Source organism: Oryctolagus cuniculus, chromosome 1 (genome assembly GCF_964237555.1).
Source record: "Oryctolagus cuniculus chromosome 1, mOryCun1.1, whole genome shotgun sequence".
NCBI classification, from domain to species: domain Eukaryota; kingdom Metazoa; phylum Chordata; class Mammalia; order Lagomorpha; family Leporidae; genus Oryctolagus; species Oryctolagus cuniculus.
In genome coordinates, this window is record NC_091432.1 from 60,410,097 (window position 1) to 60,435,704 (window position 25,608).

A 25,608-nucleotide genomic window follows, 5' to 3' on the forward strand; every position below is an offset into this window, starting at 1 on the left:
GCAGGTTGGTTAAGGGCGTTGCCCTTTGGACAAAGGAGAGCAGGAAAGCTTAAACAGCTTTGCCAGCATGAAGTCTAGGTTAAGGAAAGTCCTTCTGAGTAAGAAAATAGTGTCATCCAGACCCCAGTTCCCTCTTACAGGGTAGTTTAGTAGCTCTAGCCAGACACCAAGCATGAACCCACCTTCACAAGGAGCTCAGCTTGTTGAGAGGTTGCATTCCCATGGCTCCTGTTGCACCAAGCTGTTGAGCACAGATCTGAACCTTATGTGAGAAATTAAAGCTATCCAGCACAGCCCAGATGTCATCACCTCTATTGCCCCTTTGACCAAAAAAGCTCCCAGATTTTTTAACAGTTTCCCCATATATGGAGAGCTGGAGAAATAGGAAAATTCAGCAGACTGTCTTAGCACTGGGACCCACCGACTTCTTTGTCACCAACACTACGGTGCCCAGGCAAGCTTCCTGAGCTTTGGTAAGCCTGCAGTCAACTGGCTGGAACTTGATTATTAGGAAGGGTGGTCCTCATTCAATGAGCCCCCCACTTTGTGGGCCACTGAAGTTTTCAACATGAAAGGCTCTGCCTTTCCAAATGGCCAGAGGCAGGACCTAAAAGCAAATTCTGGTTCCACTGTTTCCTAGCTGAGTGATCAGAGTTAACGGCTGTGGGGAGCCAGAACCCTCTTTTCTTTCATTGCAAAATGGCTAATTAAAGCAGCTACCTTTTCCAGTTATTAAATGAGACACTACGTGTAAAAGTGGTTCCTTCTGTCTGGCGCATAATAAGCATTCATCCCTGTTATCATAGGTCATTCCGCAAATGCCCTCAACCACCATCTGAGAGTTGAGAATTCAACCCAGGTCCCTCAGGTTGGTGGTAGGGGCCCAATTACTTGAGCCATCAAGGCTGTCCCCCTGGTTCTGCATTAGCAGGAAGCTGCAGTCAGGAGCCAGAGGCGGGTATTGAACCCAGGTACTCCCAAGCGGACTCAAGCGTCTTAAACTGCTAGGCCAGGGCTGCTTTTCCATAATGCAATGACTGAAAATTGCTCCGAGTCTTTGGTGTGAGAGAGTGATCTGAACTGTAATTTCCTGCAGTGCACCTGAGGTACCTAGAGCCCAATAAGCCCGTTCTCCCAGAACTGGGTAATGCTCTGCTGCTGCGCGGAGCTCTGTGCGAGGTACAGGCAGTCCCTTCCTCTCTAGCTCCGAGGAAGCCTGACTAGCACCGTTGGAGCCCCCTGAGAAAGCCAGAGAGGGCGCCCCCAAGAGGCAGCCTGAGTGGGCTCCTGCATCCCGAAATTCCGGCTGCCCCAGCTGCCTGTTCTGAACGGAGCTTCATCGCAGTCCCTTAGACTGACTGCACCGCCTTTCTCAGGAGCTGTAGGCAGCTGGCGGAGATCCGGGATCGAGATCCGGGATCCGGCTCGCCAGCTCCCCAGCCGCACCGCCAAGGCAGCGCCCGCAGGAGCCGCAGGGGCTTGAGGGAGGGTGTGAGGGGGAGGGCGGTGCGGGAGGGGTGGGGCCTCGCGTCGGCGGGCGGGACGTGGGTGGGTCTTCAGTCCTGGAGTCGCCCCCTCCCCCGGCTGGTCCGCAGCCCCGCCCCGGCCCCTCCCTCCGGCCTGTGCGGCTGGTCCGGCGGCGGCGCCAGCGCGGGGACAGGCGGAGGCGCGGGACGTGGGGCGGCGCCGCGGGCAGGGCCGGGCGGACGGGCGCTGGCAGCGAGGGCAGCGCCGCGGGCCCCTCGGAGTGGCCGCAGTCCGGGCCTTGCCCTCCCATCCTGCTCCAACGCCGTGAGTGCGACGGGCGGAACCCAAGGGTACGTCTGTATTCCCGTCCGTCAGGGTCCGGGTCAGAACGGCCGTGTGTCTGTCCCAGCGTTTGTGGGTGGGGGCGCGGATGCTTTTCAAAAGCTGTTCCTGTCTCTGTCCACGTGAGGCGTGTCCGTGTCCATGAGAGCAGCGGGGGGATTCTTTGGGCTGTGGCTGCTCACGTGAGGTCCATGTTTCAGGGGGGAGGCGCGGGTGGATGGGTGATGGTTCCGTGGAGGAGTGCGGGTTTTGGGAGCTTGTGCGTGTTGGCGGAGGGTGCTAAACGCTGCGGTCGCGGGTTGGGTTGGGGGGGCGCAGGGTGGGGTTGCTGAACAGGACCCGGGAATCTCATGGCCCAGCTTGTCTGAAGGATTCCTTTCTCCCTGGTGCAGACTCCTCCACCCCTTGCGCCCCCTCCATCCTCCTCAGGCACCCAGAGGCCCACCAGCTAGGGTGGAGGACTGTCTTTCCTCCGCCAGCACTGCCCGCTGGCCAGGAAGCCTCATGCGGAAGGTGATTCTTTAGGAAAGGACCCCTTTGATTTTTCCTGCAGCCCGGGCCCCACCTGGAGCACCCCAGACCCTACCCTGGGCCTTATCTCCCTCCTGGATTTGGCTTCAGATCCTGGGCTGCAAACCTGCAGGGACAGATGGTTGCAGGCTGGAGGGGCAGGCTGCAGCCCAGAGAGGTCAGTCTGACTACAGGCGGACCGTGGGCTTGTTTCTGGTGTGGTGGTCTCTGATGTGGACAGCAGAAACCCACAACTGGCCCCAACAGGAAGATCAGTTGGGGGGGGGGGGGGTGTGCAGAGATTTTCTTCACAGGTCTCTCCCTGCCAGTCTGCCCAGCTCATCAGTGCCCATTCATGCCCTAAGCAAGTCTGATTTGCTGCAGAATTGGAATCAGAGCTGCAGGCCTGACAGGTGCCCTGCCTCTCTTGGCTTGCATGCCTCCAGTGACAGAGCACTTACTACTTTATGCTATGGGAAAGCTTCCTTATGTTAAGTGGAGGTCTCCCACTTTGGAATTTGATTCACTTGTCTTGTCATTGCCTTTTTTTGCCTGTCTCTCTGATGAGGAGGAACTGCAGATTTAAACCTGACTCTCATGTCCCCAAAATGTACTGAGAACTTTGTGTGTGGCAAGTACCACCTTAGTCACTTGGGGACCATGGCATTTTTGCTGAGAGAAGAACTTGAGGACAGGGCCCATAGTTGGAATTGTACATCCTGTGTGCAGATAAAACACAAAAACCTTATGACTAGAGTAGAAGGTGCCCAGAGTGGGTGTCACAAGTGACTTAATGTAAGAAAATATTTATTTTGGAAGGCGGGGTGGGGGCAGCTGTGACCACCCTCTAACCTAGCCTTACAGTGGACACTAGCAACCAAGTCATCAAGGTAATACAAGGTGGAATTTAATCATGGGTGCAGATTAGAATCTGCAGTGGCCCTTAGCTTGAAAGGGAACCCTTGGGAATCTCAGATTTTGAGAACAAAAAGACCACACCCTTCCGAATTTACAAGTGAGGGGATGGGGTGGGTATTTGCCCAGAGTCTCACATTATGTTACTGAATTAGTGACACAGTCAGGACAAGATCTGATTTTTTTAACCTAGACCCATTATAGAGGCAGAATTAAGAATATAGTCATAGTGTGTATCTGGAAGGTGAGAGAAGAGGAGGAATTAATACAACCAGGATTCTGGTGGATGCAGCTGGGTGAATAGTGGTACCTTTTATTGAAATGAGAAACACAGCAAGAAAATTAATTCAGTTTTGGACAAGTCCTTGTGCATCATCCAGATAGAGGCGTCCATGATACAGCTGGAGATATAGAACTGGTGTCCAAGAGCAACTCAAGCACAGGAGTTATGGCTTCGGGGCTTACTAGCAATTGGATGGTAACTGAAACCCTGGGAGACAATGAGAGTGCCCAGAGTATGAAAAGCGAGAGAAGCAGCCCCAAAACAAAACCCTAGGATCTAACCACTTGGGGGAGCACCCAAAGAGCAAGTGCAGGACCTATGTTGAGAAGACAGCGGAAGCCTCCGTACAGCCTCTGCCCTTTTGAGTCTTGCTTGCGTGCCCATCTGGTCAGCGTTTCTTAATTGTTCAAGCTTCAGTTCCTCCACTCACTGTTTTCCCTGTGTACCTAACAATCTCCTATTTGTCCCTCAAGACCCAGCTCGCATATCCTTTCCTCTAGGAGCCTTCTTTACTCCCAGCCACTTACAGAGTCAGACACTTCTTGCCATAGCAGTTTGAACATGTTGGTATCATGGTACTTACCACATTGTAATTATGTACAAGTATTTCCTGGTCTGTTTCTTACATGAGTCTTAGAAGTCTGAAAGATAGGGAGTACCAAAGGTTCAGCTTTTTGTCTCCAGTTCCCAGTTGGAGGGCTTGGCTCAGGGTATGCCCCCGGGAAAGTTTGAATGGTTCATTCATTGGCTCAGCCTGGGCTCGCCTGGCGGTGGTGGGAAAGATGGTACTGTGCATTTCATCCCTTTCCCTGTCCATGTTATCGAAAAGGTTCCTTGCTTTGAGGACTGTATCTCATCCAAAGCTGCTTCTGTTCCAGAGAAAGCTGTAACCTGCAGTCATTTGTCATTTGCTGAGGCCTCAAATGATCAAATACACCTGGGAGCGAGTGAGTAGGAGCGAGTCATTTTAGCAAGCAAATGAGCCTAACTGACCTCATGGCCACTTGTTGACAGTGCCTTGAGCATCTCGACCCACAGCTGTTTAAGTCATGGATCCTGGCAATCATGTGAGATTGTAGGAGGAAGTCTTGGTACTGTTTGAGAACTTGGAGGAACTGAAAAACCTTGAAACATATCCTTTACAGATGTCAAGGATCTAGTGGAGTGAGTACTGGCTGTCTTCATTTGTTCACAGTCATCTTCTTCCTTAACTCCCTGAATCTGGTGTCCTCTCCACCATCTCCTGGAAACCACACTCCCTGAGGTTAAGGACAGCTTCTTCTAAGGGTTAATCTTCCTTCCAAATGAAGATCATTCCCTTGTTCTGGAAGCCCTCTTTTCTCTTTTCTGGTTCTGTGCCTCTCTGGCCATACCTTCTCAATCTTCTTTTTAGACTTTGCTTCCCAGGCCTATTCCTGGGGACTCAGTTACAGTCCCTCACCCCATCTTACTTTCCCTTCTCTGAGTGATGCCATCCACTTCCATGGCTTCAGGAACCATCTCTATACCACCAACATTCAAATCCTTGTCTCCAGGCTAAATTTCTTTGCTGAGCTCCAGCCTATATCTCCAGCTGTACCTCTCCACTTGAACCGTGGATTCATTATATTAGGCACTGAACTTAACACCTCTTATCCAAACTGCTCTTCTTCCAGAGTTGCCAAGCTAGGAAACTAAGGATTTTCTCTAGTTCCTTCTTCTCCTCTGACTCTGCCCAGGTTCTGTTGGTTCCTCCCATGAAAGCTACTTCTTTCAGTCTCCCTTTCTACTCCTAGACAAGGTAGTCTCCTCCCTCTCTCTCTCTCTCTCTTTCTTTTAAAGATTTATTTATTTATTTGAAAGACAGTTATAGAGAGAGGTAGAGACAGAGAGGTCTTCCATCTGCTGGCCCACTCCTCAGATGGCCACAACGGCTGGAGCCGAAGCCAGGAGCCAGGAGCTTCTTCCAGGTCTCCCATGTGAGTACAGGGGCCCAAGGACTTGGGCCATCTTCTACTGCTTTCCCAGGCCACAGCACAGAGCTGGATGGGAAGTGGAACAGCTGGGACTCGAACCAGTGCCCATATAGGATGCCAGTGCTGTAGGCCAGGGCATTAACCTGCTGCACCACAGTGCTGGCCCATCTGTTAATATTCCACTCTTGACCTCAAAATTATGCTTCTGTCACTTTATACTTCATCCCCCTCCCCACTCACCGCCAATGTTTTCCTCTGTTCTTTGGATAAAACTTCAGTTCTTTACCAAGAAAGGGTAAAGGATCAACTCTTTCATAAGGCCAACAAAACATTATGTGGTAGAGCTCCTGCCTACCTCTGTGTCTTGTTTCTTAGTCCTCCTCTGTCACACTGTAGGATCCAGCCTCCCGATGAAGAAGGCACCAAGCTGTTTTTTATCCTGTAGTTCTTAGCTGGAATGTCACTTTCTTTAGATGAAAGCCCTTAACCTCCAACTTCTGGGCCCATCCCTGTCCCAGATCTAAGTCAGATAACCTTTGTGCTCTTGCAGCAATCTGTGATTTCCTATCACCACCCTCACCACCTTGGATTGCAGTCATCTCTTTCTTATACTGTGGAATCCATGAAGGCTGAGCTGTGATTGTTTATCTTCGTATTCCCAGGCCTAACAGAGCTGTTGAGTAAATGCTGAATGAGGTGCCTTTAGAACTGAGCCATAAAAGATGACTGGGAAATATGGTGCAGAGATGGCAGAAGGCAGTCGGTGGAAGGAGTGAGTACAAAATCTAGCTGAGTCCAGGACCCTCCGTGGAAGCTGTGATCAACAGTCCACTTGAACACTGCCTAAAGGACCTCGCCTAAAAGATTTCTAGAGCACAGTAGGATGGGAGAGATGGGACTAGGAATCTGGGAGAGGAAGGGAATCTTAGATTCAGGCTGTAAGCGGCCCAGTCCGTCTGGGGGGGAACTGAAGCAGGAAGGGGAAGGGAGGGAGGAGCTGTCCGTCCTTGGACGGAGCCCAATTCCCTCCCCTACGTGACAGGCTGGGAGAGCCCCTGGGGCTTAGAGAGAGGTGGAGCTTGACATTCAGCTGCCCAGCAGGGCCCAGCAGACCACTCCCACTCTTCCTCCCAGCCCTGCCCTTCACCAGATGGGAGCTTCAGACTGCCTCGTCCTCCTCAGGGTCCTCCCACCAACCCTCAATCTGTCTTCCACCCTGCTGCGTTGTCCTGGTGTTAAGTCTCTGGATTCAGAACACATGTGGGGAGAGCACCTCAGGACCCCAGTGGCCACAGCAGCATTTCCCCAAACCTGGAGATGACCCTGGACTGGCCCCTAGTATGCATTCATTGTCTTCAAGAGGCTCATGGTGCATCTAAGTGGGCATAGCAGGTCACTGCGTGTTGTATAGTAGTCTAGCTATTTTTCTGCGTCTCTTCATGGCCACATTTCCATCATGAATTGTCTACATCTGCTGTGTTAACTTCTTTCTCATTGCTTCTTCAGTCACTCTGACTTCTGCCCTGCCCACTCCACCACCACTAAGTCTAGTGGACACTCTTCTTAATTTCTTTGGTTCCCACTCTCTTGGTTTGCCTCCCAGCCCTCTGGGTTCTTCTGTCCAGTTGCCTCCCTTGTACAGGGCTCTTTCCTTATCACTCAACTCTGTGTCCCAAGACAGTCTCATCCATTCTTGTTGCTTTAAATACCACTAACATGCGAGTGATTCCAAATCAATAACCCCTGCAAACCTGTCTTGTATTCTGTTCCTTACTTGACAGCTGTACCTGGACATCACTGAGATGTGTCAAACTTAGCATGTCTGGAGAAGAATGCCCCCAAGTCAGCTCTTCCTCGGCTTTTGCTGTCTCTGTTCATGGCCCACCATTTGCTCAAGCAAGAAACCTGGGAGCCATTATCGACATTCTTTTCCCCCTCTCACATCTAATCCATCATGATGTCCTTTTGGCTCAGCCTCATGAATACTTCTGGAATCAGTCCACATTTTTGCCTACAGCTCTGCTAATATGCCATGTTGCCTTCCCTCAAGAACTGTGGTGACCACCTACCTGGCCTCCATGATCCCACTATTGCTTCTCTTCCTTTCCAGTTCTCACAATTACAGAGCAGCGGTCTAATTTATTTGTAAACTGCATAATCTCCCCTCAGAGCTCTGCTTACTCCCTCTCTGAGAATAAAATGAAAATCATTTTTTCAAATTTTCAAATTTATTTTCATTTGATTTGAAAGGCAGAGAGACAGGTAGACAGGCATAGAGAAATCTTCCAACCACTGATTTACTTCCCAAATGCCTACAACAGCCAGGGCTGGCCAGGCTGAAGCCAGGAGCCTGGAACTCAGTCTGATCTCCCAGGTGGTCGCAGGGGCGCAGGCACTTGAGCCATCACCTGCTCCTCACAGGATGTACACAGTGGGAGGCTGGAATCAGAAGTGGAGCAGGAAACTCAGACCCAACACCCTGATAGGGGATGTAGGTATCCCAGGCAGCTTAAGCACTGCTTCAAATGCCTGCACCTTCGTGATCTCTTCCCTGTTTCCTAAACTCACCTCTTTTTTTTTTTTTAAATGATATTTATTTACTTTAAGAGGCAGAGAAACATTGAGAAAGAAAGAGAGAAATCTTCCATCCATTGATTTACTCCACAAATGCCTGAAATAACTAGGGTTTGGCCAGGCCAAAGCTGGGAGATAAGAACTCAATTTGGGTCTCCCACATGCGTGGCAGGGACCCATCCACTGGAGCCATTACCTGCTGCCTGTCAGGGTCTACGTTAGCAGGAAGCTGGAATCAGAAGCTGAGGCAGAATTCGAACTGAGTGCATTCTGACAGGCGATGTGGGTGTCTCAGCAGTGGTGTCTTAACCTCTACTCCGAACACCCACCCCAGCTCACTCTTACTCACTGCGCCTCAACCACATGGTCCCTGCAGGTCCCCAGGAGCCATTCTGAGAACCTTCACCATGCCGTCGCTGTTCCTGCAGCATGAAGGATTTCCCTTCATTCTCTCTCCCTGTTCCTCGCTCTCACCCTTACCATTTTCCTCCCATCCCCAGAGCTCTGCTTAATGACCGCCTGCTTGCAGAGCCCTTCTTGGAGCACACAGCCAGCAGTGTTCCTTCTCATAGGACCCCCTTTTCTTGATGCCACTCCCCTGGCACCAGTCTGTGATTATGTGTTTACTTTTTACCTATGTGCTACCCCTCCCCATCACAAGAACAGTGACCATGTCTGCCTTGTTTATTACTCCATTTCCAGTGCCTATGCAAAATAGGTACTTAGTGAATAAATATTTGTTGAATTACTGAATTAATTAAATGAGTATAACTCAGTCTTAGGTCAGGCTGTGTTTAAGTGCTAAAATATAACACCTGCCCTATGTGGAGAAGTAACAAGAAAGTTACATATAGTATATAAGAGCTAAGGGAAAGGAAATCTTTGTACAGTTTGCTGAGGAACACAAAGGCAAAAGCACCTCACCTAGACTTTGTGGAATCACAGGTGGTTTTCTAAAGGAAATGACATTTACATGGGGGAACCTGAAAGATAAATAGGCATTGGTGGGCAACAGCCAGGCAAGAGGGTCTCAGAGTGGACAGAATGTGTGACTCTGCAGAAACCAAAGAGAACCAAGAGTTTTCCAAGAACTGAAGCAGCATGTCTGGCATTGAATCGTGACACACGAAGCTGTAGAGAGTGTAGAGGAAGGTATGGGCCAGAAACAGCTAAGCCTCTTTGGATGATTTAAGGAGTTTAGACTTCATTCGCTGGACAGTGGAGAACCTTTGAAGGAATTTAAGCAGGGAGTAGTGACAAGATCAAGTTTGTGTTTTAGAAAATTCGTTCTGGCTGCAAGGGATTCAAGAGATGGATGGGAAATTCCAAGTGAGGAGAAAAGGACACCAGTTAGGTGATTGCTGTGTTCCAGGAGATTGATGGTGGCCTGAATTGGAGGCAGCAACAGCTTTGTGGTTGGAGAGAAGGGGATAAGATATTTGGGAGACAGTTCTTACCTCAATACTGATTAGATGTGAAAAAGAGTGCAACCCCAGACAGATTTGTTTAGAGGTGGGTCAGAGCCTAAGCAGAAGAGCTGCAGGTAGAGGAGAGACACTCCACCTAGAAGGCCTCTTGGGGGGCGCCGAGGAGAGGAAGCCTGGGTGTGCCCATGAACACACTCATCTCTGGACCATGCACTTGACCTGTACTATTTAAGATTTTCCAAGCAACCATTTGATGTAGGGATTGTTACTCCCATAATTACAAATTAGGAAACTGAGTCTCAGAGAGACTATATGGATTGTCCAAGGGCTCCTAGCTGGTGAGAGGTGGAGCCAAGTTTGCAGCCGGGTCTAACCCCGACTCTGTGCTTCTAAACAGAGCACCCTGCTCAGGGGTCACTCAGTCCACCCACTGCAGCTTGCTCCTTCCAGCCATTGCTCTGGCCAGCCTTTAGCAGGGAAGAAAGTGAGGGGCAGTTCTCTGTGGGGCATGTGAATGGTTGGGTGGAGGCAGGGAGTGAGGGCCTTCCTGGTGCTGACCATTTCTCTGTACACAGGCTGGTGTGAGTGGCAAGAGCCATCCGTGAACACCATGGCAAAGAGGGAAGACAGCCCTGGCCCGGAGGTCCAGCCAATGGACAAGCAGTTCCTAGTGTGCAGCATCTGCCTGGATCGGTACCGATGTCCCAAGGTTCTTCCTTGCCTGCATACCTTCTGTGAGAGGTGAGGGGCTTGTGTACTGGGGAGGGATAAACACATCAGAGGGAAGTGGCGTATGTAAACCTGAAATAGGTGAGGGAAATGTGCATGCATGGGAGCGGGGGCAGCAGGTGAACCCTGACCTCCAGGAAATAAGGTTTTTGGGTGAGAAAACTAGAAACTTAACACCGGACATGGTCCCTGGCCAGAAAAGGGCCTACTCTGCTGCTTCCTAAACCCAAGGCAAAGAATCAGAGGGTGCTGGGACTTTTAACCAGCTCTTTCACCAGCAGAGTTTGTGACTAGTGGGCGGATATTTGAAGCCAGGTATGTCCGTCCCTGCCCATCCCCATTGTCATCCTCAGGCCTGAGTGAAAGGCAACCCCTCCCAGCCTTCAGGCTTCTATCTGTCATTCATTAATTCACATGTTTATTCAGTGAGTAGCTACTTTGTGCCTGCGCCTGCTAAGGCAGTGGATATGCAGCAATGAACAAATCCAGATATGATCCCTACTCTTAAAGATCTTACAGTGTGGTGAAGAAGAAAGAGGGAAATCAGACAATTCTGCAGCCAGATTATAGATTACTACAACATGGCACCCTTAGTAAGGGCTGCAAATAAAGTGCTAAGCCGTGAGAGTTTAGCATAGATGTGCTATAGTTTAGAGAATCGAGGAAGGCTTCTCTAAGATGCTATCCAGAGAATGAGTTGGAATTAACTGGGTAAAGGGAGTTGCATTCTTGGCAGAAGGAGAATGTGGGCAACAACCATTTGGCTTGAGAGGTTATGCTAGGTAAGAGGTTCCAGAAAAAGCCTGGGTGAGGGGTGGCTGGAACAGAGCAAGTGTGGTTCGAAATGGCATTGGATGAAGGTAGGAAAGTAGATGGAGGCTTCGTAGACCTGGTAAGGAACCTCACTTTTACCCTGGGAGCAGTGAAGCCTCTGCATGTCATCTCATGTGTATTGTTACAAGATGCTCTTTGGGTGCTCATTCCTCATTGCATTGTCTTGAGTGGCCTGGTCCCTGGATCCTCTCACCATTGCCTTCAATTCTCCAAGGCAAAGAAATCAGGTAGTAGTTCTGCCTCCACTGAAACTCGGGTCTGCCTCAGTGACACTGCTTCCCTTCCAGGTCAGCTCTTCGAAATTCCAACTTTACTGCCCTCTCCCTTTCAACTGGAAACAGTCTCAGCCTTTCTCCCCATTCAGTCTATTCATTCAACTGGGGACTTCAAACTACCCACCTAGCCCTGTTGGTTCTTGACTGTTTCTCCAAAGGTGTCTCCCACTTCACCTCAGTAGCTCTCTCCCAGTCGTGCCCTGGGAGATAATACCACTTGTGTACTTACAAACTCCAGCATCCCACTCCTGGCACCCATAACCCCACTCCCACTATACCACCTTTGACTCAGTACAGACATCTATCCCCCTCGACTGCACCCTCTTTTCCCAGTTACCAACTCCATCCTGGCCTCCTTTTCTTTCCTGCCCATCCTGGATGCCATGACTGACCATCTGATTGGCCCCCATACAATTTATTTTCTTTCTTTCTTTCTTTTTTTTTTTTTTTTTTGACAGGCAGAATGGACAGTGAGAGAGAGACAGAGAGAAAGGTCTTCCTTTTGCCGTTGGTTCACCCTCCAATGGCCGCTGCTGCCGGTGTGGTGATCATGCACCATGCTGATCTGAAGCCAGGAGCCAGGTGCTTCTCCTGTCTCCCATGTGGGTACAGGGCCCAAGCACTTGGGCCATCCTCCACTGCACTCCTGGGCCACAGCAGAGAGCTGGCCTGAAGAGGGGCAACCGGGACAGAATCCGGCGCCCCAACTGGGACTAGAACCCGGTGTGCCAGCACCACAGGCGGAGGATTAGCCTATTGAGCCATGGCACCAGTCCCCCATACAATTTCCTCACACCTTTGTCCTTTGCTCAGCTCACACATTAGAAGCCCAGCACTGGATCAGGGCATGATCAGACATCTCTGTACTTCTACGCCCAGATCACTGAGTACTCCAAATGAAAAGTAGTGAGAAATTATAGTGACAATAGCTACCATGTATTGATTGGTTGTTTACTATTTCTCAGGGACTTTCTTTTTTTTTTTTTTTTTTTTTGACAGGCAGAGTGGACAGTAAGAGAGAGAGACAGAGAGAGAAAGGTCTTCCTTTGCCGTTGGTTCACCCTCCAATGGCCGCTGCTGCAGCCGGCGCACCGCGCTGATCCGATGGCAGGAGCCAGGATCCAGGTGCTTTTCCTGGTCTCCCATGGAGTGCAGGGCCCAAGCACCTGGGCCATCCTCCACTGCACTCCCTGGCCATAGCAGAGAGCTGGCCTGGAAGAGGGGCAACCGGGACAGAATCCGGCGCCCCGACCGGGACTAGAACCCCGTGTGCCGGCGTCGCAAGGTGGAGGATTAGCCTATTGAGCCACGGCGCCGGCCCTCTCAGGGACTTTCTAAGGGATTTACATATATTGATTTACTTAAGCCTCACAACCAGTACTTTATTGTCCCTGTTTTAAATGGGAGGAAACTAAGGTTCAGAGTCATTAAGTAACTAAGAAATATTTCCAAGGCTACATAGCAAGTAAATAACTGAGATCCGAATCCAGGTTTGAATGCAGAGCCTTCACAGTTAACTAGCACTCATTCATTTATCCTTTGGTCCCTGCTCTCCAAGAGCTTAGACTTGCATGGGCAGTGACCAACAGTAAGCAGGGAAACAGTAGCTCATGCTAAGTGTTTGTCAGGAAATAAACAGGTAAGTGCAGATGACTGGGCCTAAGGCTGTTGCACACAGTCATCAAGGAGGACTTCCCAGAGAAGGTGACATTTGATCTGAGTCCTGAAGATGAGAGGGAGACAGACATGAATAGATTTTTTCAAGCAATGAAAATTCTGCAGAAAGATCTGCAAGAAGAAGTAAACAGGGCATACTGAGAGACCAGAAAAGAAGCCACAGATTGAAGAGAAAAGTGGGATGAGGTGAACTCAGAGAAAGTCAGGACAGTTCATTGGGGAGTTTGAAGGTTTTAGAAAAGTGATTGTGTTTATTCTAAGTGCACAGGAAAACCATTGGAGGATTTTATTTTATTCATTTTTAAATATTTATTTGTTTATTTGAAAGGTAGAGTTACAAAGAGAGGAGAGAGAGAGAGGATCTTCTGTCCTCTGGCTTACTCTCCAAATAGCTGCAATGGCCAGGGCTGGGCCAGGTTGAAGCCAGGAGCCTGGAACTCCATCTAAGTCTCCCACATGGATGGCAGAGGCCCAGGTACTTGGACCATCTTTCACTACTTTCCCAGATACTTCAGCAGGGAGCTAAATGTGAAGTGGAGAAGCCAGGACTGCATATGGGATGCTGGTGTTGCAGGTGGCAGCTTAACCTGCTGCACCACAGTGCTGGCCTCAGGATTTTATTTCTTTAAGCAGAGCGTGCATTTGTTTTTAAAATCCACTCTAGCTGTTGTGTGGAGTGGATTATAGAGGAGCAACAGTGGAAACAGGAGACCACTTAGGAAGCTGTTGTAAGGCAGGCAGTTGCAACAAACAGAAAGAAGGTTTGCAGAAGAAATACTAGATTCAGTGAGCTGGGAAGAGCTGCATGGGACTTGAGTGGGAACGCAGGTTTCCAGGTTGATGAAGTTATGGCTGACGAGGTATACGGGCAGTGGTCATATCTTACCACAGTTGTGGGAAAGTGGAGGAAAGAGCATTGGAGGTGAGGAGGGCAAGGAATTGCAAATTCACGATGGTGGGTGGGCCATCTTGAGAATGCAGGCAGAATGTTTTCCATGTGGAGGTGGGGAGGTATAGAAGAAAGCAGAGCCAGGAGAAAGACTTTACAAATGGGGGAGCAACTGTTAGGTCACTGGAGACCATGACAGGGAGGGAGAGTATAGACAGAGCAGGAGCTTCAAAGGAGCTAAAGGAGAAGCGTTCAGAAATGTTCCAGTTCGGAAAAGGGAGGACACAGCCCCACCTTCTGGCCCTGAGGAATGTGGAGTATGAGATAAAAACCTCTCTCCCCTTCAGAGGACTGCAGGGGAAACTAGGTCACAATTAAAGAACTTAATATTTGCAAAGCACTTAGGATGGGGCCTGGCACATAGTGTGTGTTAAATTTTAATTAATTAAGATCAAAAGGTAGAGGGAACATTAAGAGACTGAGGATAGGCGGGAGTGCACAGTGCAGGTCTTCCCTCCGCAGACTTGCGGTCCCCAAACACAGCTGCCCGCAGCCCTGATGGCTGTTGCCAGGAAGCGTCCTCTCCCCCTCCCTTCAGTGATTAAACCCAGCCATCCCCCTTCTCTGCAGTCCTCAGGCAGGTGAAGCACTTTGTCCTCTGGCTCCATGCTCCTTCCTTCAGAGGATGGGCTCCATCCACTCCTCCTCTTCCAGCCAACTGGAGCCCTCCCCCATCCCCAAACCTTGTCCTGCCTTCCAGCCTTTTCCACCTCCCTCCCTGCTGGCTCCTTCTCTATTTATAAACATGCTCCAAACTCCCATCACAAAAGATGAAAACTCTTTGTCCCCTTGGCCCACTCTAGCACCATCCCACTTTTGCTCAAACTTGGAACACTGTCCAGCAGTCAAGTTCTCATCCCCCAGCACTCCCCCCACCCAGTTTTCCTAACAGACAAAAGTACCCTCACAATGCCACGTTCGTTGGGCATTCTCAAATCTTTACCCTGCCTGACTCCTTGGCTGCTTTCCACACCAACGACTGCTTTTCCCTCCGTCTGGAAATGGCACCGCTCACTTGGCTGCACGGATACTGTCACTCTTCCTACCTCTCTGCCCATTCTCTCTGCTCTCTTCATTATGTACTGCATGCTTGGTCCCCCGCTCTCATCACTGTCTACTTGCTGGCTGCTCTCATCCTCTCTCGTGGCTGTTGAGGCCATCTGTGTTTGGATGGCACCCCACCTCTACCTCTTACCTGCCCTTTTCCCAACTGTCTACTGGTTTCCTCTACCTCTGCTGGCATACCACCATTATAGTAAATCCAGCCAGGTCAAGGCTGAACTTCCCAATAAGCTACAGCACTGTGCTTCCCATCTTAGTATCACCACTGTCATCCAGTTATCTAACTGAGAAGCTGCAACACAACCAAGACTTCTCTCTCACTTTCTGCATCTAATCAGATAACACCTCCCACTGCTGTGCTTATTAAATAGTTCTCATTTTTGTCCCCACCCATAGTCCACATTACTACTGACGAAATCCAGGTTCACAAAAGGCAAGTGGTCCAAGGCAACAAAGCTAGTGAGACCTAGAGCCTGGATTCAAATGCAAAGCAAAGTATTTGATTAATCAATATAGTCTAGGCAAGAGTGGAAGACGGCCTAAATTTAGTCAAAGTACATGCAGTGCAAAGCATAGCTTTTGGCATACAGGTGCCTAATAAATTGTAACTAGGTGATGGTGATAATGTCTGCCATCTTAGTCCCTTCAAGTTCATCCTCCACACAGAGATGGTAAAGAGGAACCTGATAAGCTATGAACCTTGCCCTACTACCCTCCTTGGCTCCCTATTGCTGTTAGAACAACTCCTAAGCTCCTTAAATTCTCTCCCCATAGCTCGCCTTGGACTTTGTCTCCAGCCATATTAAATTGCTTATAGTTCCCTGCCCACACTGTGCTGTTTCTTCCTGCCTTCTGTGTCTTCCTTCTCTCCTTACACCTTTCTTTGGTCAGGTTAGCAATGAAATTATCCATGAAAAATTAGTTTATATCACCATCACCTCCTCTGAAACCCTTCCTGACCACCCTCTTCATCTATCTGAGCTGATGCATTTCCTTATCACTGCATCTAACTGGATTCTTTATATTGAAGATAAGTAGCACTGGTCGCCTACCATATATAGTGCTTCTGTGAGTCAGGCATTTGACACTTAATCCTCTTTACATGTAAGTAAGTACTTTACATTTAATCCTCTAATACCCTGGGAAGTCTGCACTCTCTCCTTCTTACAGAGAAAGAGTCCTTGGCTCAGGAAAGTTGAGTAACTTGTTCAGGATGACTTGTAAGGAACCTATAATGGGTGATTGGCTGGGAGTTGAACCTGGGGCAGCCCAGCACCAGGATCCATCTCTTTAGTACGCCAGTGACTTCTCTGGACTCTATTTCTATGACTTTTTTTTTTTTCCTGTAGATCAGAGTATTTTCAGAGCAGGCACTGTGTTTTTCTTTTTATCCCCAGAGCTTGGCACAAATTTGACTGCCTGGTCAGTAAATGTTTAATGAGTTAAGTGTGTGTGGGAAGGGGCAAGTGGGGCTGGTTGCACATTCCTGATGAGAAGGGTTTGTAAACACCTGTGAAATGTGAGCCCGTGTGTCTGCCCGCTGTGAGGAATGCAGCTCTGTCTGTTCTGAGAGAGGTCATGAATATGTCGTGAGAGTTGAGGCCTTGTACACCTGCTGCGGATGAAATGTGCATGTCAGCCAGAGATTCCAAAACCAAGCATAATGGCACTCCTGTGAAGAGGGGTCAGCACCCATGCGAGGTGCAAACAAGGGACGCTAATGCTTCTCCACCTCCTCCTTCCTCTGCCTCCTCCTCCTCCCTGGCCAGATGCCTCCAGAACTACATCCCTGCCCAGAGTCTGACGCTGTCCTGTCCGGTGTGCCGGCAGACGTCCATCCTCCCAGAGCAGGGTGTCTCCGCACTGCAGAACAACTTCTTCATCAGCAGCCTCATGGAGGCCATGCAGCAAGCGCCTGATGGGGCCCATGACCCTGAGGACCCCCACCCCCTCAGCGCAGTGGCTGGCCGCCCTCTCTCCTGCCCCAACCATGAAGGCAAGGTGGGCCCAAGCGAGGCCCAGTGAGGCCAGGACTTAGGGTGGGAGGAGGAGGAGCTGGAGAGGTGTTGGGTGGGCTGTGTGGCTGTGGGTAGGAAGGTGTATCTCGGGGAAAGTGGTCTGGGTACCAGGTGCATTTGGAGAGAGGCAAGGAGGACAGATGGGAGGGGAAGGGTGAAGAAGTGTGAGGTATAGCCACTGCCTGACTGGAGTCCTTGTACCTGCAGACGATGGAGTTTTACTGTGAGGCCTGTGAGACCGCCATGTGTGGTGAGTGCCGTGCAGGGGAACACCGGGAGCATGGCACCGTCCTGCTGCGGGATGTGGTGGAGCAGCACAAGGCAGCCCTGCAGCGCCAACTCGAGGCTGTGCGTGGCAGGTAGGCACTGGGCAGGACCCTGGACTGGCCAGGCAGTCTCAGCAGGGGCAGGGGAGGGGCTCGGGGAAGGGAGAGAAAGGGTTAGGGAGGGTAGAGGAAGGGTAACCAGGGGGAGGGGGTGATTTAGTGAGGGCACCCCCAGCAACCCTAGTATGAGCTGTTTCCCCTTCTCTAGGTTGCCACAGCTGTCAGCAGCTATCGCCTTAGTAGGGGGCATCAGCCAGCAGCTACAAGAGCGCAAGGCAGAGGCTCTGGCCCAGATTAGTGCAGCCTTCGAGGACTTGGAGCAAGCCCTGCAGCAGCGCAAACAGGCTTTGGTCAGCGACCTGGAGACCATTTGTGGGGCCAAGCAGAAGGTAGGTCTGCTCACCATCCCCCATCATGCTCTCTGAGATGGTCTTATTGCCTCCGTTGCTTCCCTGCCTTCCAAACCACACTCCCCTTTCCCCAGCCCACACCTTTTGCTTTCTGATGTGGCCCAAAGATGCTGTGGGCATTAGTGTCCCTTGTCCTCTTGCACCGTCCTGTGTTTCTTCCATGCCACAGTACTACAAGTTCATCAGTAAACACAGAGACTGCTTCTGTGCCAACCTGCTCACTCGCCCTTCCCCTTCGCCCTACTCAGGTGTTACAGTCCCAGTTAGATACCCTGCGCCAGGGGCAGGAACACATCGGCAGTAGCTGCAGCTTCGCGGAGCAGGCACTGCGCCTGGGCTCGGCCCCAGAGGTGTTGCTGGTGCGCAAGCACATGCGAGAGCGGCTGGCTGCGCTGGCGGCACAGGCCTTCCCAGAGCGGCCACATGAGAATGCACAGCTGGAACTGGTCCTTGAGGTTGACGGGCTGCGGCGATCGGTGCTCAATCTGGGCGCGCTGCTCACGACGAGTGCCACCGCACACGAGACAGTGGCCACGGGCGAGGGTCTGCGCCAGGCGCTAGTGGGCCAGCCTGCCTCACTCACGGTCACTACCAAAGACAAAGATGGGCGGCTGGTACGCACCGGCAGTGCCGAGCTGCGTGCCGAGATCACGGGCCCTGATGGCACGCGCCTTCCTGTGCCGGTGGTGGACCACAAGAATGGTACATACGAGCTGGTGTACACAGCGCGCACCGAAGGCGAGCTGCTCCTCTCAGTTCTTCTCTACGGACAGCCGGTGCGCGGCAGCCCTTTCCGCGTGCGTGCCCTGCGCCCCGGGGACCTGCCACCTTCACCAGATGATGTGAAGCGCCGCGTCAAGTCCCCTGGTGGGCCTGGCAGCCACGTGCGCCAGAAGGCAGTGCGTCGGCCCAGTTCCATGTACAGCACAGGCAAACGGAAGGACAACCCGATTGAGGATGAGCTCGTCTTCCGCGTTGGTACAGAGGGCCCAGGGCGGAGCTCAGTGGGGGCGGGGAAGTTCAGAGTGGCCTCAGGGTGAAGCCTTTTGTTTTCTCTCCCTGCCTTCCTTGCAGGCAGTCGTGGAAGGGAGAAAGGCGAATTCACCAATTTGCAAGGGGTGTCTGCAGCTAGCAGTGGCCGAATAGTGGTAGCAGACAGCAACAACCAATGTATCCAGGTAAGCGCCTTTACCACTCTGCTGCAACACCAAATGCAAGAGTGTACGGGTATCTCCAAAGATGAAGCTCTGTACAGGGTACCATTCCCTAAAGCACAAAGGATCAAAGCACCACCCCTCAATGTGCCCACTTGCCACCCTGCCTCCACAGGCCACAGGAGTAACGATTACCTTCAGTCAGGAAGCAAGGTTTTGCAGCGTGTATCTGCCGGGCTTTGGCCCAGGAGGGCTCAGCTACTGGACTCCAAAGATCTGTCTCATTCCCTTTGCCTCTACCTAAGCCTCCAGCTGGCTGGCCTACTTCTTCCCTGCTGTTCCTCCCGGTCAGGATACAAGCCTGCCCTAACCTGCTGTCTTCCAACATAGCGCATACCTACATGGCTCTAGAATGCATGTTGTCTTCTTGGAGTCTCTGCAGTCCTCTGGTTGAGTAGACAGTCAGATGAGGGTAACTTGGCCAAAGAGGGGTTCACAGTCTCACAGATGGTCCTGCCCCTGCCTCCCCCAGTACCTCACATACCTGGTTAGGGCATCTGCCAGACTGAGTGGACTTAGGCTGTGCAGTACTGTGAGCTCCATCTCGGAACCAGGAACCTTGGCAGCTTTTTGTTTCTGTGTTCCTTGTAGTAAGCTCAGCCCAGCACAGTGGTCACCAACATGGTGGACAGCATCACAGTTGAAGCCCAGGCTTTGAAACAAGACACTTGGGCTTGAATCCTGGCTCAGCCGTGGACTAACGAGTCGTTTGACCTCTCCGAGCTTCAGTTACCTCATTTGTAAAATTAGGAAAAGCATACCTCATGAGGGTGGTTAGGAATATTAGATGACATAATATACCTGACACCGGGTGAACTTTCTAATGTTAGCTCTTATTTTAAAAATATCGTTATCATTGTCCTGTGGAAGCTATAAAGAAAAGCAAGGGAGTGGGGAAGTGCTGCTGGAGATTCCAGGGAGCTGGAAGGGTCTGCAAGGGTCCCATTGGACTAGAGCGAGGTTACTGTTAGGAGCCAGGAGAGCAGGGGAGCTGAGGTCAGGCTGTAAATGGATTTGGACATGATGAGGTGGAATTTAATTTTGCTCTGTAGGGATTGCATCTAGCCAACACGTACTTCAGTCTTGGAGCGTTTTATTGGTTAGCAGACCTTCCCTGAAGCTTTTTACACCTCTGCATTTGGATTTTGTGATCCTGCCTGAGCACCTCTGTCATGGCTGCAGCTCCACTAAGGTCTTTCACCTCAGTGTCAGCTCCTTCTTGGCCCCCGTTTTCCACCTGGCTAAAGGTGCCAGGAACTCTTCCATAGCCAGACTCCCCGACCTATCAGCCTGCCTTTATCCCTATCCTGTTCTCAAGAGCAGAGGAATGGAGAGGTCCAGTGCAGTACAGGGAGGCATTTAGACCCAGCCTTTATGGTGAGGAGGATCCGTTGGAGTTTGCAGGGGTGGTGCTGAGGCCCTACTCAAGCATATCCTCTACCCTCCTCACTCCTTTCCTCCTGCTTAGGCCAGAGATACTGGCACAGAAGTTGAGATTTCAGACACCTTCCTTGTTGTACACAAACACGAGTGGGTACTCACATGCACCCAGAGACAGTTGCTGCTTTATTTTCCCTGGTGAGGGCTGTGCTTGTCCATTGTTTCAGGGTGGGGAATTAAGAGGGAGGCCTGGCCTAGTCCCCTCTCCCTTTCAAACATCTGCTGCTCTGATAACCGTCTTCCTTCTGGCTTCAACTGCCACCCACACCCCAGTGTCAGGAGCCTGACTTGTGGATTCCAGAGCTGAGTTTCTGCATTTCTTACTCTGGGATCCGCAGGGTTGGTATGGGACAAATCCCCTCATGAGCAAAAATACCATTCGCTGACTTAGGACAAAAAACATTTTGTGATTTTTGAATTAAGATGTTGATTTGTATATATTACATCCTCATGTGGTTATTCTAGTCTTAAAAAAAAAAAAAAAAAAAACAAAACAAAACAAAAAAAACAACCCGAAAGTTTCCTCATTCCCTTTAGGCAGAATTTTAATCCTGTTTGTCATTTGTCTCTGAGCTCCCTCAGCCTTTTGCTGTAGCGCTTCTCATACATCACTGGAATCATTGGTTTCTTTCTTTCTTTTTTTTTGTTGTTTCGGTCTCTGCCACTGGATTCTGAGATTCCTGAAGTCAGGGGATACACCTACTGCCACTGTGGTATAGGAGAGGGGTGTTACGGACCACGTGAGAACACCAGCAGACTCTAGAGATATTCAGGAGGAAGATACAGCAGATTATGATGAGCCCTCAGATGTCAGGGTGGGAGGAAGAATGGCAGAGCTTGGTGGACTGGGCGAGTGGTGTTGCCATTCAAGGGAAGGGCTGGAGATAAGCTGATGGATTTGTTTTGACACATGTTGAGTTTGAGATGATTGTGCAGTGTCCAAGGGGAGGTGTCCAGTTCTGGTCTGAGATATCAGCTTGAGCTGGGGAATTTGTCCCCTTGTTGTGTCTGCTTTGTGTCACATGCTACACCAGTGCTGCAGATGCAGCAGCAGACATAACACATGCAAGCTGTGCACCATGCAGTGCCTCCATCCCTAGAAGGGACATGGAAGTGTAAGTTACTTAGCTACAAAGTGAGTTGTTAGGGATAGAGCTTTAAAGAGTGTATCATGGGGACATAACTTTGTGCATGTTGATTTGAGGTTGGGAGTTGGTCATTAAAGCCTTCTCTGAAGAAGTGACCTGGAAATTCTGAGACTTGAGAGGTGAGTAGGATTTGGTCAAGGTGTAAGGGTTGGGATAGGAGAGGATAAAAAGAATAAGCCCTCCCAAAACCTTATGTTGAGCCTGAAACTGAGCTGCTCAGACTGGAGGAGGCAGATGTGTCACCTTAGGGTAACCTCAGTAAGTCCCCCTCACTTCTGCTCTGTAGACCTGGGTCCCTCCTTTCTCATGCTAACAGTGGCTATGCTGATTGGGCAGGTGAGAGCTTGCTGGAAGGTCCTGCATTAGGAGGAAGTGATGTCTGTTGGTCTGTTGGTAGGAATCCTTTAAACAGCCCTGCAGGCCTAGGAGATGGCCAGGGATCCCAATCCACCAAAGAAAGGAGCAGGTCTGGATCAAAGAGCAATCTAAGGCCCACAATTTGAGTTCTCTTGGGCTGCTCCTAGTTCTGATTCATTTTGTGTCCCCAGAGCCTATAACAAAGCAAAGTGTGTGAGACTTAAAGAGTGAGCAATGTTTTGGTTATAAGGAAAAACATGAAAGCTTAGCTTAAGAGTGACAGAACACTGGAGGAGGTGCTTCTAGGATGGGGAGACCTGATCATGTTGGCTGGCTGAGTAAGAGGAGGTAAGAGAAGAAGAGAAGTTGGAAGGTCATTCTGTCCAAGAGGAAGGTTCCCTTGTCAGCCCCATAGCCTGAAGGGACTGGTCCTTGAACGCATTCTCCTGTCTCACCTACCCCTTTGCAGTCTGCCCCTAAGTCCTGTTGAGTCTACCTCCCACGTTCCTGAGTCCTTTTACTTCCCTCCAGCCGATTTCCGTGATCCAAGCCATCCCATTGTCCCGCCTGGACTCCCACCACAGCTCGCTTTCAGTCCTGACTTCTTCCTCTGGCCAGAGTCTGCTTTCTTAAAACCAGATCCAATCTGGTGACTGCCGCCCAGTTTCCAGAGCTTCTTTTTATTGCTGGGATAAGGCCAGGAGAGGAGAGGAGAGGAGGCCTGACTCCTGTGCCTTTTCTCTTACTTTCCTGGCAGACTTTGGTCTATTGTCTGTCATCCTCGTAAGCGCAGATATCCCCTTCTCCTGTCCATGCCTCTGCTGAGTGTCCCTTAAGGCCTGTTACCGTGTTTGATTCCTCTCTGACCCCCATCCCTGGTGTGGTGCTTGTGGAATGACTGAAAAAAATGATGGGGGGTCTCCTCCCTCAGGATCCTACTCCCTTCCCTCTGTGCCCACAGTGTCTCCCCTCCTCCCCGCTCCCTCCCTTGCTCCTCTGCTCTAGGTTTTCTCCAACGAGGGCCAGTTCAAGTTCCGTTTTGGGGTGCGAGGACGCTCTCCTGGGCAGCTGCAGCGCCCCACAGGTGTGGCAGTGGACACCAATGGAGACATCATTGTGGCAGATTATGACAACCGTTGGGTCAGCATCTTCTCCCCTGAGGGAAAGTTCAAGGTGAGAGGCCCACCGGCACTGTACTCTGTACCTCTGATGATCAATTGCCTCCTGGTGGTTAGGGCCTGGACTTGTCCAAGCCTTTCTGCTTGTTCTTTCTGGCCCATTCCTAACTCAAAGTTCTGTTTTGATGCTGGGAAGAGTTACCCTCCCCACCAGTCAGGAAAAGGCCCCTAAGTGGTATCCTCTTCCTTGCAGACCAAGATTGGAGCTGGCCGCCTCATGGGCCCCAAGGGAGTAGCCGTGGACCGGAATGGACATATCATCGTGGTGGACAACAAATCTTGCTGCGTCTTCACCTTCCAGCCCAATGGCAAGCTGGTTGGCCGTTTCGGCGGCCGTGGAGCCACTGACCGCCACTTTGCAGGTACAGGGGACGGTCCAAGGTTTTTCGATAACTGTGTCCCACATATACCTCACGGAAACCCCAGCTCTAAAGATCTCTCCTCCTATATCCTGGATCTAGAGATCCCCTTTCCCTATTCCCTAGCTCATCATTCCAGAGATGATTTATCTTGGGCCCGGAGACTCCACCCCTCTCCTAACACCCTACACCCTAGCTTTATTTTTCCAGGTACTCTGCCCCATCCCACTAAACATCTGAGCTTCCTGCCCTAAAGACCACTTTATATTTTCAGGACCCCATTTTGTAGCTGTGAACAACAAGAATGAGATTGTAGTAACGGATTTCCATAACCATTCAGTGAAGGTCAGTGTCCTCCCTCCCTCCGTGACACCGTCCCAGCATCCTTTCCTCTTCCAAAAGACTCCCGTCTCCCTCACCTCCTTTCCATGCATTCAGTCAGGGAGCATTCATGGCAAGGCCACTTTGTCCCAGGCTACAGTTCTGAACAAAGCAAACACATTCCCTGACTTCTTGCTTGTAGTGTGGTGGGGAAGAGAATAGGGTAACCAAGACATTAGGATAGTATGATGTGATTGATTCTGTGGTAGGGAGGCACAGGGAACTGAGGGAGGACATAGCGGGGGCATCTGATTCAGGGAGACTGTCCGAGGAAGTCCTGAGGCATTAATTGGGAATTAACCAGAAGGTAGAGGAGAAGGAGAGTGTTTGAGGGCAAAGGACCCAGGGGGATCCAAGAATGGGAGGTGGGAACCCTTACAGTGTACGAGTAGGTTTGGGGAGAAGATGAGGCCTGGTTGCCCTGTAAGGGCCTTGCTCTTTTCCCAGTGGCTGTAGGAGGCATTGAGGGGTTATGTAGGCAGGGGAGTGACGCAGTCCTGTGTGTGGATTAGAAAGATCACTGTGCCTGGGGCAAGATGAGAGGCAGGAAGATCAGTCTTCCGTGGTGATTCAGATGAGAAGCGATGAGAACCCAGGCCGTGATAAAGGAATGACAATGGCTACAGATTTGAGGTAGAATCAAGGGTTGCGTGAATTCATTGGCTGTCAAGAAGAGGAGAGGTGGAGTCAAGAACGACTCATAACCATCGGGGTGGACCCAGTCCTTGAGACAGAGAATTCAGAACAGCCGTCTTCCCAGGGAGGGTGAGCTGTGCGATTTGATTTGCCTGAAGGACAGCAGCTGGAGATGTGCAATAGGCAGTGGGATACATGAACGTGAAGCCTAGGAAAAAGATCTGGGGGGCCTCAGGCCAGGGGCTTCATCCCATCCTCCCCCAAAGACCTGCCCCCTGCCGGAGGCCAAATCCCCAGTCCTCAGCCCCCTCCCCCGCCAGGTGTACAGTGCCGATGGAGAGTTCCTCTTCAAGTTTGGCTCCCACGGTGAGGGCAATGGGCAATTCAACGCCCCTACGGGGGTAGCTGTGGACTCCAACGGGAACATCATCGTGGCTGACTGGGGCAACAGCCGTATCCAGGTGAGTGAGGCCCAGGGATGGCATGAGGGGAGGTTTCCTGCCAGTCTCTCATCTGCCTGATTTCACCTCTCCTTCCATTCTTCCTCCTTTCCCAGGTATTTGACAGCTCTGGCTCCTTCCTGTCCTATATCAACACATCTGCAGAGCCACTGTATGGTCCACAGGGCCTGGCACTGACCTCAGATGGCCACGTGGTGGTAGCTGATGCTGGCAACCACTGCTTTAAGGCCTATCGCTACCTCCAGTAGCTGCACAGGGGCCCTGCCTGGCTCATGAAGGGATGGACATAGGGGTGATTGGACAAGAGGGTCTGGCTGGGAGGTGGGCCAGACCTGGCAGCACTGAATGTGGGCTGTGGGCATGGGTATGCCCAATGCCCTCCCTCTCCTCTTCCCCTCCCCCCTTCCCCAAACCCCACGGTTGCACTTTATTTATTCGGTTCTTGCTTTGGTGAATGGGTGGGCCTGGACTGTGGTCCCAAGGATGTGTGCAGAGCTTCACCTACCCCCTTTCACACCTCCCCTGCCACCCTCAGTCTGCTCCCTGCCCCCAGCCTGAGGCCAGAACAGCCTCTTACTCCAGGGCAGAAGTCCTTCTGGTTGTCTCCCTACCACCCCATACACACTGACAGAGACAGCAATACCCCACCCCACATATTAAATAAATGTCTTCGCCAAGGTG

At 50.9% G+C, this 25,608-nt stretch overlaps 1 protein-coding gene across 2 annotated transcripts; it reads left to right on the plus strand.

Moving 5' to 3' along the window:
- Window positions 1-1,670: 1,670 nt before the first annotated feature.
- On the plus strand, window positions 1,671-25,608 carry TRIM3 (tripartite motif containing 3). Of its 2 annotated transcripts, none has more exons than XM_008265282.4 (12): window positions 1,671-1,817; window positions 10,049-10,214; window positions 16,769-16,995; window positions 17,225-17,376; window positions 17,552-17,732; window positions 18,002-18,731; window positions 18,828-18,931; window positions 22,918-23,085; window positions 23,284-23,452; window positions 23,724-23,794; window positions 24,787-24,927; window positions 25,023-25,608. In XM_008265282.4, the coding sequence occupies exons 3-12, from the start codon at window positions 16,918-16,920 to the stop codon at window positions 25,173-25,175; spliced, it is 1,947 nt and encodes a 648-aa protein (XP_008263504.1). In that variant the 5' UTR covers window positions 1,671-1,817; window positions 10,049-10,214; window positions 16,769-16,917; the 3' UTR covers window positions 25,176-25,608. The 2 variants fall into 2 exon arrangements, with proteins under 2 accessions (XP_008263504.1, XP_008263492.1); XM_008265270.4 differs by having other exon boundaries at window positions 1,672-1,817; window positions 16,769-17,000.